Consider the following 14,612-nt stretch of genomic DNA (forward strand, 5'->3'; position numbering starts at 1 on the left):
TTGACCCTCCTGACACCTGAACCAGCCCTGGGGCATCTGACCCCTAGGCCTGACCCTATGGGAGAGTGGGCTCCCCTGGATGTCCAAGATGGGCTAGACTGGCCCACCTGGTTGGGTCTACCCAACAGTTCACAAAGACTTGAGTCTGTGGGCATGCAGATACAACAGGGCTTCCCTTTGCCCACCCACCAGTGATTTCTTGGGTCTGGAGCAGGTCGAGGGCAGAGAGGAGGGGAGGTCCCCTCCTGTCTAGATTCCTGAGTTCCGGGTATGATTGTGTGCATGCTTGTGTGTGGGCAGAAGTGCCTTTTCATAGTGGTGCATCTGGTGTCCTGTCTGTGCACTTCTGGGTGTCTGCACTTCTGTCTACATCTGTGTGTTGGTGTGTGTGCATGTCAGGCAGAGCCTGCCTCGGCTTCAGGGCAGCCTCGGGCCAGGCAGGAAGCAGGGCAGGACCAAGGCAAGGTTTGTAATAAAATCAGCCGCTTTGTAATAAAATCAGTGATTCACAGTGGCCAGAGTGTGTGTGTGTGTGTGTGTGTGTGTGTGTGGCTCTCCTCTTACCCATGCTGGGGTGAGCTGCAGACCTCAGATCACACCCCAACACAGCAGTCACACTATGGGGGCCGGAGAGACACTATATAGGACCAGGCCCAAGCCATCCTTACTGGCTGAGTACACCCACCCCTGCTACCACCAGGGGTCACCAGCTAAGCTAGAGGAAGTTAGAGAGGCCAGGGAATGGGGGCTGGGGATGCCAGAAGTCCTTGGTCCCCCATCAGGCCCCTGGCCTTTGGAAAAGGGACACTGGAGGGACCCTGCTCAAAGCTGCTGCTCAAGGAGGGCAGAGGACCCATTCACATCCCCAGATGAGACAGAGCAGTGCAAGGCAGTGAGCCAATGAGCAGGCAGTGGGCGCAAGCGGCAGAGGTTTATTAACCGTGAGTGATTGGAACAGGAGGGGTGGGATCCTGCCAGCCCAAGGATGGCAGGTGGCAGGGTGGGCGGTGGGCAAGCTCAAGCAGGGAAGAAAGAGCTAATTCTGCTCTTGAGGGTCACAGCCAGCAGGCAGGGGAATCGGGGCCCCAGTCCAGTGCCCACCTTACTGCCGGTGGAGCCTCCCTGGGCAGCATTTGCATAGTGACCAGCAAGAACCCACAGTTGTGGAGGGGCTCAGCCTGTCCTGAGGCTCTTTTACAAAAGGAGAATTTGAAGGCATTGGTGGGTCCCCAAATTAGCAAAAGACCCCTGGGCCCATCAGAGGGCTCAGTCCAAGGGGCGAGGCCAGTGAAGGGGCAGGGCAGAGCTATGGGGGCATCCCCCCAGCAGCAGGCAGAGCTGGGATCAGGGTGGTCCTTGAGAGTCCAGAGAAAAAAACGCAGACAAAGTCAGAACAAGGCCGTTGTAGAAAATCCACTCAGTGGGTAACAAAGAACAGTGGGTGTGGTGGGAAGTGCCAGTGGGTTTAGTGTACGCCTGGCTCTGGGCAAGTTCCTCCCTGGAGGAGGCAGGGAGGGTCTGGGGCCAACCAGCACCAGGGGCCGTCGTGGCCAGCCACATGGCCTTGGGACGCCTGCGTCCGTCCCAGGCAGAGAGCCCAGGCCAGAGCCCACCCACCCAGCACCTGCAAAAGCCCAGCCTTGATACTGGGGTCACTAAGTGAGGTACTTGGGTTGGTTCCCTGGATGGGCTGCCACTCCTGCTCTGGGAAGGTGCTGGTGGCCAGCCACCAGCCCCAGGCTAGAGGAGGGGCTCTGGGGGGTGAGTAAGAAGGACCCAGCTAGCAGGTCAGTGTTCCGCGGCAGTAAAAGTGGGGGCAAGAGATGACACTGACCCTGAGGGCAGAGAGGGACAAGGTAACACAGGCCTCGAGTGATTTGTGACGTTAGCAATCCAGGCCCCTGAAGAAGGGGTCACCTGAAGACAGAGATTCCCCAAGTGGGGTGAGGGGCACCAGAAGATGCAGCACCCCCCAAAACGTGGGGTTTCAAGACTCAGTGCTGGGGTCCTTCACTCCCGGCCAGGGGGGACCACGGGTAGCCGGGAGGAGCGATGAGCAGGCGCGTGGGGCTCCAGGAGCACCAGGGCACTGGGGCTGTCGGGACGGGCCCATGGACCTTGCGCAGGCAGGGCTGTGGCTGGGTGGGGGACCAGGATTTTCAGAGGCATGCAGGGTCCGGGCCGGGCGGGCCGGGCAGGGCTGGGGTCCCCCCCACGGCTGCCCGGCCTGCGCAGCCCTAGCTCTCCTCCAGGTGGAGACTGATGAACTCCTGGATGCACCTGCGGTATTGCAGCTCGGTTGGGCTGCTGCCCGCCAGGGGGCCCAGCTGGCCGGGGGCCGCCTCAGCCTCCCTCATCTCCTCGGCCATGCGCGCCAGACGGAGCCTGGGGGAGGGGCGCAGTGTGAGGCAGCGCCTCTGACCACCCGGCGCTCGCGGAGTCCCGCCCCCACGGCCGCGCGCGCTCACAGCGTAACGATGTCTGCGTTGGCCGCCTGCACGGCGATGGTTAGCGGGTCCTGCTGCTCCTGGTCCAAGGCGTGCTGGTCGGCTCCGCGTTTCAGGAACAGGCAGACCTGGCTGGGAGCGGAGGGCCGTGTCTAGGCGAGGTGGGCTGGGCGCGGGTGAGGCCGGGAGGGGCAGGCTCACGAGACTCACCCGGTGCGGCCCAGGAGCGTAGCGTGGTGCAGGGGCGCCCGGCCCCGGCTGTCTCTTTGGTTAACGTCTGCTCCGTTTTGCAGAAGGAATTCACAGATGATCAAGGAACCCTGGGGAGCCGGGCGCCTAGGACTGAGCCAAGAAATGGCCCCCTACAGGGCCCCCACACCAGGGCCCTCAGCCCTGCCTGCCCAGCCGGGACAAGCCTGCGCTCCACCCGGGAGAGGATGCACACATTGGCGTGCAGCTTCCTGCCACACTCACCCCTAGCACGGCCTGCACCAGCGGCGTTTTGCCTTCGTCCTCTGCGTCGGCCCAGTTTACCTCCGCCCCGTGGGCCAACGCTGCGGCCAGCGCGGGGAGGTCGCGAGTGCGCGCTGCGCGGTGAGCCAGTAGTCCAGGATGCAGCTCACGCACATCTGCCAACCCCCAGGCCTCGGCCTCGGCCTCGGCCTCGGCCTCGGCCTCTACCTCACCACTGGACTCCTCTGACTCTGCACCCTCTGCGGGAAGATGGACAGGGTTAGGGTCTTTGACTTCACTGGGTGGGGGTATACCAGGGCTGCAGCGAGATGGAAAGGTGTGTACCAACCTTCCTCAGTGACACTGTCCACCACTGAGCCTGCACCAAAGGCCAGGACGTCTGAACTGCCATCAGAGCTGCCTCCCAGGCCACTGTCGCTGCTTAGACCTGCAGGGTCACAGGCTGGTGAGGGGCTTGAGCAAGGCAGGCCCCTGACTCTTCCCAGAACCACAGGGAAGGCTTAGCCCCACTGGCCCTCCAGGGGACCTGGGAAGGGCAGAACCAGCGCTAGCTAGGAAAGAGGAAAGGATAAAAAACCACCAGGCCTCAAAGGAGCCAAGGGTAGCCCAGGGCCAGGTTCTGGGGTCTTCAGGTACTGGAAGCCCAGCCTGGCCAGCAGGGAAGAAGCCAGGCCTCAGAGAAGCCTGAGGCTTAGGGCCAAGGCGACAGCGCCCTCTGCTGCCTGCAGTCACCCCCCTCATTCCCATCATGCACATAGGCCCTCCAGCAGTGCGTGCGTGCACACACACACACACACACACACAGCTCTTAACAGTCCCAGTTTCAGCCTCCAGGTGGGTGAACAAGAAAGCCCTGCTAAAGCTCCAGCTCTCCCCACAGCCAGCCCAACCTCCTTGTGACACTGCCTAGCTCTGTCCCTCCTATGTGGGAAAGCTGTCCTTTCTGTCCCTGAGCAAATGCCGTCCATACTTGTCCATGTGCCAGGGAGTCTTCACTGGCTCCCCTTCTTTCCTGGACGGGGTGGCAGGCCCCCAAAGGGGGTGGGCAGCAGGGGATGGGGCCTCCCAGAACTTACTGCGTGGACCAGCCCCCGCTGCCCCTGCGTCAAAGTAGGAGAAGAGGGAATCCAGCTCATCGGGACAGAAGAGGGAATCCCGGCGGAACTTGCGCTCCAAAGTGCCTGCTGCTGGGGGGTGGGCCACGTGTTCAGAGGGGGAAACTGAGCACCAGGATAGGAGGGTGCCCCAGGCCCCACTGGGAGTTGGACAGAGTTCCAAGGTGCCTCTGTCTCCAACCCACCTCCCACCATGACTCTCAGGGATCAGGGGCTCAGACCCAGAGAATTGCAAGAATTACAATTGTTTGTAATCCTGCCCAGGTTTATAAGTGGGTGTGGCTGCTAACAGCCCTCTCACCTGAGGACAGAGCAGCCACTGAGGGAAGGACAGGTTCAAGTCGGACCTTGCGGCGGGTGGTAGGAGCACGGGGGGAGCTGTGGGGGCGCTGGCACTTCTGTGCTCGCCAGTGCCTTGGGGCATCTCGGGCCAGTGCTGTTGGAGGCTTCCGCAGAAACTTCTTTTCCACGTATTTGTCCTTGATCCAGGCCTCCTTGTCCTGCCTGGACCAGGGGCAAACATGAGTCTGCATTCACTGGCTGAGGCTCCTCTGGCCAAGTTGGGCTGCACCCCACCTCACCTGGGGCTGCTGGCTGTGGGCTTCCTGCTGCCCAGGCCCTCATACTGGGCCTCATAGATCTGGTTCATGGTGCTATTTCCAAGCTCACACATCAGCTGGTGAGAGAAGGGTGTGTGGAGGTCCGTACAAGCTCAAAAGACCCCATACTCCCACCCAACCCAGGGTCCTAGAGGACTTTAAGAGCACCCCCCACCTTTAGTAGCTCTGGCTCCCAGGAATCCAGTGTCAGGGACCGAACCTTGGAGCAGTGGACACCCAGACTCCTGGACAGCAAGGAGATAGGGCTGGGTCAGGTTGCAGCTCCACCTGGCTTGGCCCTGCCCCACCCCACCGAGTCAGGGAGGCCACCTGTGGATGCCTGAGCACTCAATGCAGAGTAGCACGCCAAGGTTGATGCTGGCCCAGCGGGGGTCTGGCTGGCCACAGTCGCCACACTGGCCATTGCCAGCCACGCTCTGTACCCGCTGTAGCACACTCTCACCCTTGACACCGCGTTCCCGAGAGTCCGTGGCAGAATCGATGCTGCTTGTGGACGGAGATGCTGTGCGGTCCAGCCTCTGGGACAGTGTGAGGGGCCATTCAGCCCGACTCCCCTGCAGGCCCTTCCCCCACCCCAGTCAGGGGCCCTCAAGCACAATCCAAGACACACACACAGGTGTGCACACATACAGCACGCACACGCATGTACATGGCACTGCACACACACACACACACATGCAGCCTGCAGGAGCTGCCTCATGGACCCACAAGCAAGCATGTGCAAGTGGAAGGGCAGGGTGGGCCACACCTCGCTGTAGCAGCTGTCTGGGCTCTCGCGGTAGGCAGAGGCAATGCTGGCCTGCACAGCTTGCACCCAGGCCTGCCTGAGCTTCTCCGAGTCGGCCTGCAGCATGCAGCTCCTGGAGGGAGGGGCTGGTTAGGCTGGGTGGGTAGGGCTCCCCCCCCTGCCCTGGGCTGGGCCTCCTCACTTGGTGGGCGACACGACCTCAAAGCAGAACCTCCGCTCGATGTCCTCACAGGGCTTCACGGAGCACAGGCGGAGGTCATCCACCACCACAGTCAGCGCATCCTGTGGGCAGCACCACTGTGGACATCTGTCTGCTCACCCCCACCTGGCACTGACCACCTGTTTTCTTCTTCACCTTAGAGACCTCCAGCAATCTATTCCAAACTCCCCGTTACCTGACCATTCGGGCCTGGTGTCCATCAGTATCCTCAGCTCTGTGCCAACCCCCATTGACTAACCCACCCCATAGTCCAGGTGGGGAGGGGTCCAGCCACCAGGACCCCAACCCAACGCACCTTGAGTTTCTTCTGGTAAACAAGCTGGCTGTTCTGAATGGAGAACCAGCGCCTAGGTGAAGTGGATGGGCAGGGGGTCAGGCAGTGCTGGCCCCATGCCCACTCTGCTCTTGGCCCAGCCTGCCCTCAGCCCTGCCTGAGAAAGGCCCTCACCGGTTCCATGTCTTGAAGGCATTGCTGGCTCTCTTGAAGAGGTAGCCCTCCATCACCACGCCGCTGGGCGCATCCACGTCGAATTCCACTTTTGACTCATCATAGGAGAAGTCCTGGGGAATGCAGAGCCAGCCCTCGGGGAGTGGCCACCACCAGAAGACCCCGCCATCCTCCCAGGCTCACCCAGAGTGAAGGACGAACTGAGGTACATGCTCAGACAGGAGACCCTCTGCCTGGTACTGCAACTTCCTGACTGGGTGAGACCCCCTGCCCAAGACCCCGCAGGCAGACCTTGGCATTCACAGCTGGGCTCCAATCCCCCCCACCAGCTTGCAGGACAAGAGGGCTGCAATCAGGAAGGAAGCCCCCCCCCCCCCCCCCCCCGCATCCTGAGTGCCCCGTGCAAGTCGCCAGCTGGGTCAGCTCCAGCAGCCTGACAGAGCTCCATTGAGGAGCCAGAGCCTTGGGTGTCCTGTGTGTCCTCCGTCCAAGCAGGCCAGGCCAGAGGAGGAGAGGTCTGGCCACCTGCTCTCAGGCCGAGTGGGGGCAGGAAGGCACAGCTGCCACCACTCCCTCAGGTGGGGGAAGGGGTCCGCCTTCAGCCTGCATCTTGCTGGTGCCAGCAACCAGCCCACAGGTGGCGGGTGCAGTCCCGGCCTTTGGAGGTGGTGGGAGGTGTCCGTGGTGCTGAAGTGCCCCAGGCGGGGAGGGCCTGGCTTCCCCTTGCAATGCCCATGCCCACACGCCCAAGGGTGGATAATCTCACCTGCAGTAGTGTCTGAGGGCCAGAGGAGGAGCGGGTGGGAGGGGAAAAGACAGCCAGTGAGTGAGGGCCCTCCCACAACCCACAAGTAGCCCCACCCCCTAGCATCCCACTGCCTCAGGCCCACCAGAGTGGCTCCCACCTGCAGCCAGCCCCCATCTGGTGATGGCCCAGGCCACTGTGCAGCAGGTGAACCAAGGCCAAGGACCAGCAGCCCTCAGGCAGGAGGCCTCAGGTCCCAGCTCCAGCCCCTCCTCGTACCCAGCCCACCCGGTGAGGCTCCCAAGGAGGGGACTCATCCCTCTCACTACACGTTCCAGAGGGAAGCAGCCTCAGCCTGGCACAGAGGGCATGGGCCTGGCGGGGAGGTGGGGCATGCAGCTATGCCTATGGCCCCAGGTCGGGACCGCAGGGAGGTGGGCCGGGGGGTGGGGGTGGGGGGGCTGGGGGGTGAGGCTGAGAGCAGGCTCCGGGAGCCTCACCCGCTGCTGGATAGCCGCGTGCTTGCGCTCCATCTCTCGCTTCTCCACGGCAGAGTCGATCACCAGCTGGTCCAGCTGTGGGGTTGGGGGCATCAGAGAGGCAGTGAGCCCCTCCCCTGAGACCCTGGCCCGGGTCCGCCTTCCCCAGGCTCACCTCAGCTGCCAGCTTTTTCATGTAGGGGTCCAGCTGGTGCAGGAGGCTGTAGCCCTGCTGGAAGAAGCTGTGCTGGGCGTGCATGAAGGACAGCATCTGCAGGCACAGGGGCCAGTGAGCAGGGCTCTCTGCACGGGCCTGCTCACAGGCACCCCCCACAAGCACTCACAGAATCCAAGATCTCAAACTTCTTCTTGGCCTGGAGGACATTAATCTGCCAGAGGAGGAGCAAACAGGCCAGGTCTCAGGGCCAGGAACCCATGGCTCCACCTGACCAGAGTCCATCCAGGCTGCCAGTGGTCCTGAGAGCCCCAGGTCACCCTCAGTGTCTTGCCATGCCAGCCTCAATCTCCCATGTTGGACACAGGGTCCTATCCAGGCAAAGCCAAGCATCTCACCCCTGCCTTCCTGTTGAAGGTCCTCAAGCCCTCAGCCCACAATGCTCATCCCCACCTCTTGACTCGTGCAGGACAGACCCCTCCCTGTTTCAGGAGCCAACCTCTCAGCTGACCTGGAGCACATAGTCCAGGGCTAGGTGGCGGAAGCACTTCCGGGTGAGGGTGAGGGCACCCGTGGCCTCCTCCACCTCATGGGGCCGATGCCTTGGGGCCTGAGCATTCCGCACCAAGGAGAGCTCCATGTCCTCCCGCACCTTATCAAACTGCTTCTTCGTCTCCTTGAACTTCCGTACATCCCTGAAGGCCAGTGTTGGGTCAGAGGTCAGAGGCGGGAGAAGGGATGTGCTGACCCAACCTCTAACAGCCTTTCCTCTACTCCCAGCTTCTCCTCTGCTGCTGGGCAGGGCCTCCTTTCTTGCTCGCTATCCTGGCCCCCACCCCACCCCTGCCACCAGCCCCCTCCCCTGCTCCCTGCTCCAGGATGTCTCCAGCCCTTCACACCTTACTCCAGACCCAGTGATCCAAAGTCAACAAACATCTCCCCTGTGGTACCCCCAGCAACCCAACCACACCTATGGGGACTGAGCTGGACCCTGGGTCCTCCAACCAGCCTTGAGACCTGGGTCTGGATACCCTTGGCCACTCCCCTGTCCTGGAGATGAAGCACAACCTTGGGGCTTGGACCACTCACTCTTTGACAAAATTGTGCAGCTGCTGTCTCACAGACCTCTGGGCCTGGTCAAACAGGATCTGGGGACAGAGAGGCAGGGAGGAGCTAGTGGGGGTTTGTCCCTACAGAACAACCCACTGGAGGCCCCATCCATCCCCGCAGTGAGAATCAGGAGAGTTCTGCCCTCCTACCCAGACCTGCCTGGGCCCAGCTCTCTGCAGAGGGTGCTACCAGTGCAGCCTGTTCTGTACCAGGAGCTGGCCTCTGGGGGCCAGAGAATGGCTCCCAGCCTGGGTTGGTGCCCAGAGGCAACAGCTGTGACCACCTGCCCCTCTTTCCACCTGGCCCTCAGCCAGTCTACAGACTAATGCTGTCAGATGGGCTCCTCCTTCAGCTACACCCACAGTGCTCACATGGGCAGCACATAACAGCCACTGGAGGCTGCCCACCCTTGGCAGGAAGGGCTCCATCAGAGCCAGCCTGGGGAGAAGTGGGGCATGGTGGTGAGGGCTTCATAGTGGAGGGGCTTCAGGGTCCCCCCCACAGCACTCAGAATCAAACCCTCATGTAGAGGAGGGCTGGGCCAAACCAGGACAGGCAGAGAGACAGGAACTCAGCTGAGCCATCCTGAGCAGGTTTATTTCTGAACTTCCCTGCAGGGGTGGGGGCCCCGCGTTTAGTCTGGGCTCCAGTTCCCAGACCACGCCCCGCCATGTGCCTCAGCCTGTTCTGTGTGTCTGTCCCCACCAGTCCTGGCCCTGCCCAAACAGTGAGGGCGAGTCTCGCAGGGATGATGCAGGGTCAGCTGGGACGATGGAGTGAGTACTCTGCTCAGCTGGGAGATCGGGATGAGCTTCGAGGTCTCCCCCACCTTGAGACCCCACTGCCCATGGCCCTAGGTTGTGCTACTTCCCCTGCCTCTAGGACCCAGTCTGTCTCTTACCTGGGACATGGCAGGGCTCCCAAAGGAGGCCTCCACACCCCACTGACTCACAGACATGGGTGGCCACCACTCTCACAGACTGGATGTGTAGGACATGGCCTCCCTCATGGGTGGCCACCCACTTGGCTCCCTGTGAGCTAGTTAGTCTGTTCCAGGCCAGGGAGGGCCTTTGGGAGCTGCTGGAGGCAGCAGGATGGAGGCTGGGGCCTCACACCCATGAGGCTCACCGTGTGGTAGTTGACCATCTCCTGCAGGCTGTCTCCAAACCTCTGCAGACATTCCTGGGGAGAAGAGCAAGGGGCTGAGGCCATGGTGCCGGTGGCACCTCACCATGTCCAAAGGGTCCCCTCCCTGCCCACAGGATACAGAGCTGCACCTGAGCAGAGTCCAGAGTCCAGACACCTGCTCATGAGCCTGGGCACCCTGGAGGGGCTGTCTCCCTGCTCCACCCCCACCTGGCGGTCAAAAGCCAGCTGGCACCTCACCGAGATGACGGTGTCACCTTGGCACTGCTGGGACAGGTCACGGACACCACTCACAAAGAGCCTGTTGGTGGTGACGTAGGCCTTGCCGGCCTCGATCATGCCACTGCACAGCTTGACCAGCTATGGACGGGACAGAGCAGGAAGGGTGAGGGTCTGGCAGCTCCTATAAGCAATGCTCACAATGGCCGAGAGGTCCATTCCAGCCAGAGAGAAGTACACAGCTCCCAAGGGAGGTCAGTGCGAGGTCAGAATTCAACTCAGGGCCCACTGGTGCCCAGGATGCAGCTGCCCCTGAGCAGCCTGCATAAGCCTGCTGGCACACAGGACAGTCCGTGGTCTGGGCTCTGGAGCAGCAGACTGGGCAGGACAGGGGAACTTAAAGTAGGGTGCTAGGGCTGGGGTGTGATGTGGCACTTCAGACTTACAGGCAGCCAGTGTGGGCTCATGCCACTGACAGTCCCTTCTTCCTCCCCGGCACTGATTCTGTCACCCCCAGGTCCCCAACCCAGGTACACTGGGCACAACCACACAGCAGCTGTCCCTCATTCAGCAGCCAGCAGAGGCCTGGGTGACATGCCTGGGTCATGCCCTCAAGGGGATGAGACTCACGTAGATGCACGTGGTATGTGCACCCTGGGATGTGTGTGGGAGGACACGGATGGGGGAGTCAGGGGCAGATCCAGGTCCTGAGCATGCACGTGAGTGTTTGCACACTGCTGGGGGTGCATGAGCTCCTAAGTCCTGAAAAGCCAGTCCTGCTTTCAGACTAGGGGGCTAGGATGGGCGGGCAGAGCAACACTGACCCTCCATGTGCCCCAGGCCTCCCCCTCACCTTATCCAGTTTGGCCTCAATCTCGACCACATCTGTCTCTACCTCGTCGATGGTGGCCCTGCAAACAGAACAGGTGGCTGGGATCAGTCTGCAGCCCGCTGTGCTGACTAGGGGACAGACTTGGGCTTCGTCTCCCCTTGCACCTCCCCAGGGGGGTCTGCCATAGAAAGAAGCTTCCAGGAAACTGAGGTTGGGAGAGGTGATCACTCTGTCCTGAGGGCAAGAGGGAAGAGACCTAGGTTCAGCAACTCTGGAGCCATCCAGCACCCAGCATCACCCCAGGAAGAGGCCACATTGGTGGAAACACCCTCTGCCCAACTGAGACTGATGCACCAGGAGTCAGGGGATGGGAGGGCAGAGGTTAGAAAAGGCCTCAACCCTTGAGGACAGCAGGGAGCCAGAGAGCCACAGTGGTGGTGCTCATGACAGCCTGGGCCAAGCCTTGCTGAGGAGCAAAATAAAGCCCCAAACCAGCTGAGAAGTGGGGTCCACCAGCTCCTCAACCCCAAAACTCCAATAAGCACAGTCCACCTGGAGGGAGAGGTGGGTCAGGTCTCCTCAGAGCCCACTCCCATCAGGGCAGCCTGACAATGGGGCTGCCATGGGGTGGGAAGAGTTAAGGAATGACATCACCGGGAGAAGCCAGGGGAGAATCCCGGAAGCCAGAGGCAGATGGATCAGGCACGTGACACCCCCACCCTCTGGGAACAGGAAATAAGGAAATAGGGCCAGGATCCCAGCAGTCCCCCACCCTGCACAGTCAACTCAGCTGGTGAACCAAGCCCATCTGACCTGCCTGGGATGGGGAACCCGGGGGGGGGGGGGGTACAGGCACAGGCTGGGGCAGAGGCAGTCTTCCAGGGACAAGTCTTGGGTGGGGGGTCCAACAGAGGGGAGGCCACCCAGGTCTAGCATCCCCTCACCCCTTGCTACCCCCACTCCCAGGGCAAGCAGAGAAAGGAGGAGTTTCCAAACTTAGGGATGGGACCGACAGGTCACATGGGACATGGTCTGGAGCTGGGACTGAAATGGCCAGGCTGTCCCAGCCAGGAACTATCAAAGGTCCTGTCTGCCCGTGCTGGCCGGACATCAGCTGTTCTGGGAGCAGCCCCCACCCCTTGAGAGGCTGAGGGAACCTAAGTCCTGGACCAGAGTGGGGACAAAGGAAATGCAGCTTCAGCAGCTGCTTGGACCATGGGTGACCTGTGTGTGCACAGCAGCCTGCCAGGCTCAGGAAGAGTGCCTGCAACTACTGCCGACCCACACCTTCCCTGTGTCCACACAGGGAAGCTCGGACTCTGCACTTTTGACCACTGGCTTGAGAGTCCCAGAACAGAGAAGGGAGCGTCTGCCCAGAAGAGTGCTATGGGGTCACCCTGGCTCCCCTGAGAAGACTGGACAGCTGCACCCAGAGCCACTGCCCTTGACCAGGAGCCCGTCTTTAGGACATGGCAAGGGCCGTGCTGAGCCGGGAGTGCAGACGTGCTTGCGGCGACAGGGTGGGTGCTCAGCAGAGGTTCAGCAGGAGCCCTTCTTCTCCCTTCCTCAGACTGGGACCCGAGGTCTTTCTCTGGCTCCCTGCAGTGGGCCAGGGGAGGAGGCCCCTCCACCAAAGCCCTGACTCAGCGCCTGAAGCCCCACCCAGGGGACGGGCCAGGACACCCTGAGGTGGTGCCCCTTCCTCAGCTTCTCAGGACCCCCACCACAGTGCCCCTGGTCTAGGGGGTATTACAAGCCCCTCCCCAGGCCAGGAGACCCCAAGCACGCTAGGGGACTAGGCTCTCCATGCTTCCACATACTCCCACAGCCCCACCCTCAAATGAGCTACACCTGAAGGTAATGGACAGAGGCTCTGCAAGCTCCACTTAAATCACAGCCCACCCCAATGCATGGAGCCAGGCTTCCACAGCCTTCAGATCAAGGTGCAGTAGCCATCTTCAACCCCAGCCCATACTCACAGGCAGGCTCCAGGCACCTCCCTGCCAGAGAGAGACACTCCAAGCAGTTCAACGGGCTGGTTGTGGGAGGGGAGGCCCAGGATTAAATGGGGTTCCAGTCCCTCATATGCCCATCCACAGTGGGAGGAAGAGCCACAGGCTTCTGAGTAAGGGTGAAGTTGGGTGCCTCAGTCTGGATCAAGCCGCAGCAAAGAGGCCCTGGCCATGACTCCCCCACCACCCAGGTCCAAGATTCTGGGTGCCTGAGTCACTCAGATCAGTCAGCAATGGAAGATGGGAGAACCCAGAGGATGACCTCCAGTCTCTCTGCCCAGGGCCTGGGGCCACTCTGGGCCAACCCTGACCCTCTCAACTCCAGGCTCCCGAAGGCCTTTGTTAATGACTCCTGGTGAGGTGGTTTTGCAAGAGGCTGGCTCTAAGGATGCTGAGGCAGGCTCCCAGAAACCCAGCATGCACATGCAAGAATGTCCAAGAATACACATGCAGAAGCATGACACACGCTCATGCACAAACATGCATGCATGCAACGGCAGAGTGTTTATACATATGTGCTCCAGAGAATGGGGTGCAAACATGTGCATGGACATGTGTACCTGGTCTTAGAACACACCTATACACAGACTAAGGTGTTTACAGCACAACACACTCAGTATGTGAATCCATAGGGACAGGTAATACACACACATGCGTGCCTCTAACCATCATGAGTCTAAGTGAAGGCACAAAGCATGTCAGTCCAGGGGACAGCTCACCCACACATCCAGGTACATGGTGTGGCACCTCAAAGGGGGCAGAGTGGCAAAGCTCACACATGTGCACCTACACATGTGCATGTGCAGAGGCATGTGGCCTCACGAAGGGGCATACTTGCAAACTGCACATGGGAAGTGCTCCATTACTGTTTGCCAAATGTTGTCCAACCATTGAAACAGATGCACACTTGTGTACACGTCCATGAATATGTGGTTCATGCAGATGTGCATGCCTGCATGCTCAGGAATAATGAAAGGTACACAAACCCCCAGTGGATACTTGTCCTCTCCCACCATCCTGGACAGCCCCCACCCTCCAGGCCCTGTGGCCAAATTACCCTTCATTCCTACCAAGTGGCCTACTCTAGGCCCTAAACGTAGCAACAGCTGCCTGTACCCATGCATTGCTCTGGACACATGGGCTAAAACAGAGTCGAGGGATGAACACCCTGGACCCAGACAACCTTGCCCAGAGCTGGGCTGCAGGGTGGCTGGGGGGAGGGGGGGACCTCAGCCAGTACAGGTTGCCACAGCAGAAAAGTGTAGATACAAAGCGGGGGTGGACAGTGCTGGAGATGGCCGTCCCCACAACTGCCCAGCCGGACACTGATGCACGGGGGCTGGGACGCCCACACTCACACCCTCCGAGCGAGGTGAGCCACACAGGGGCGTCTTTTGTTCTAGTCCCCCGGGGCGGGGGCGGGCCGGGGCCGCTGCTTTGTCCCGAGCCGGGCCCTCCGCCTCGGTCTCCGGCGGCCACAGCGCGGTCGCAACGCTGAGCAACGCCGCCCGCACAAAGGCGGCTCGCTGCCCCCGCCCGCACCCCTCTCCCGGCGGCCAGGACGCACCTGAAGCGCGGCGAGTCCTTGATGCACTCCTCGAACTCCACCGTCATGGCTGCAGTGGCAGGGCGCTCACTGGACCGAAGACCGCGGCGCGCCGAGCGGCACCCCCGGCCGCCCGCCCGCGCTCGGCGCCCGCCCGCCCCGGAATGAGGCCGCCGCGCCGCCGCCCCGCCCCGCCTGTCACTGCCGGGGAGCGTCGCCAAAGTCCGCCGCCGCCGCGCGCGCTGCCTGCTGTCACAGCCAGGGAGCGTCGCCGAA

General features: G+C 61.4%; 1 protein-coding gene across 1 annotated transcript; it reads right to left on the reverse strand.

Moving 5' to 3' along the window:
• Positions 1–912: 912 nt before the first annotated feature.
• Acap3 (ArfGAP with coiled-coil, ankyrin repeat and PH domains 3) lies at positions 913–14,486 on the reverse strand. Its single transcript, XM_027947612.2, has 24 exons — positions 14,358–14,486; positions 10,800–10,857; positions 9,968–10,087; positions 9,710–9,763; positions 8,561–8,619; positions 7,983–8,166; positions 7,641–7,685; positions 7,472–7,567; positions 7,318–7,392; positions 6,839–6,850; positions 6,073–6,185; positions 5,920–5,971; positions 5,586–5,686; positions 5,405–5,516; positions 4,966–5,174; positions 4,811–4,880; positions 4,618–4,712; positions 4,338–4,540; positions 3,998–4,105; positions 3,250–3,348; positions 2,922–3,160; positions 2,658–2,767; positions 2,469–2,579; positions 913–2,385 (listed from the first exon to the last, which is right to left on the reverse strand). Exons 1-24 carry the CDS (start codon positions 14,402–14,404, stop codon positions 2,238–2,240), a joined length of 2,520 nt encoding a protein of 839 aa, XP_027803413.2. The 5' UTR covers positions 14,405–14,486; the 3' UTR covers positions 913–2,237.
• Positions 14,487–14,612: the final 126 nt, after the last annotated feature.

The sequence above is a fragment of the Marmota flaviventris genome, chromosome 10 (genome assembly GCF_047511675.1).
Source record: "Marmota flaviventris isolate mMarFla1 chromosome 10, mMarFla1.hap1, whole genome shotgun sequence".
Lineage (NCBI taxonomy): Eukaryota > Metazoa > Chordata > Mammalia > Rodentia > Sciuridae > Marmota > Marmota flaviventris.

Coding starts and splice junctions, on each gene's coding strand:
- Acap3 (XM_027947612.2), bottom strand. CDS start 14,404: ATGACGGTGGAGTTCGAGGAGTGCATCAAGGACTCGCCGCGCTTCAG. Junction 7,686..7,982: donor CCCTGGACTATGTGCTCCAG/GTCAGCTGAGAG, acceptor CTCCTCTGGCAG/ATTAATGTCCTCCAGGCCAA. Junction 4,541..4,617: donor CCCACAGCCAGCAGCCCCAG/GTGAGGTGGGGT, acceptor CCCCTGGTCCAG/GCAGGACAAGGAGGCCTGGA.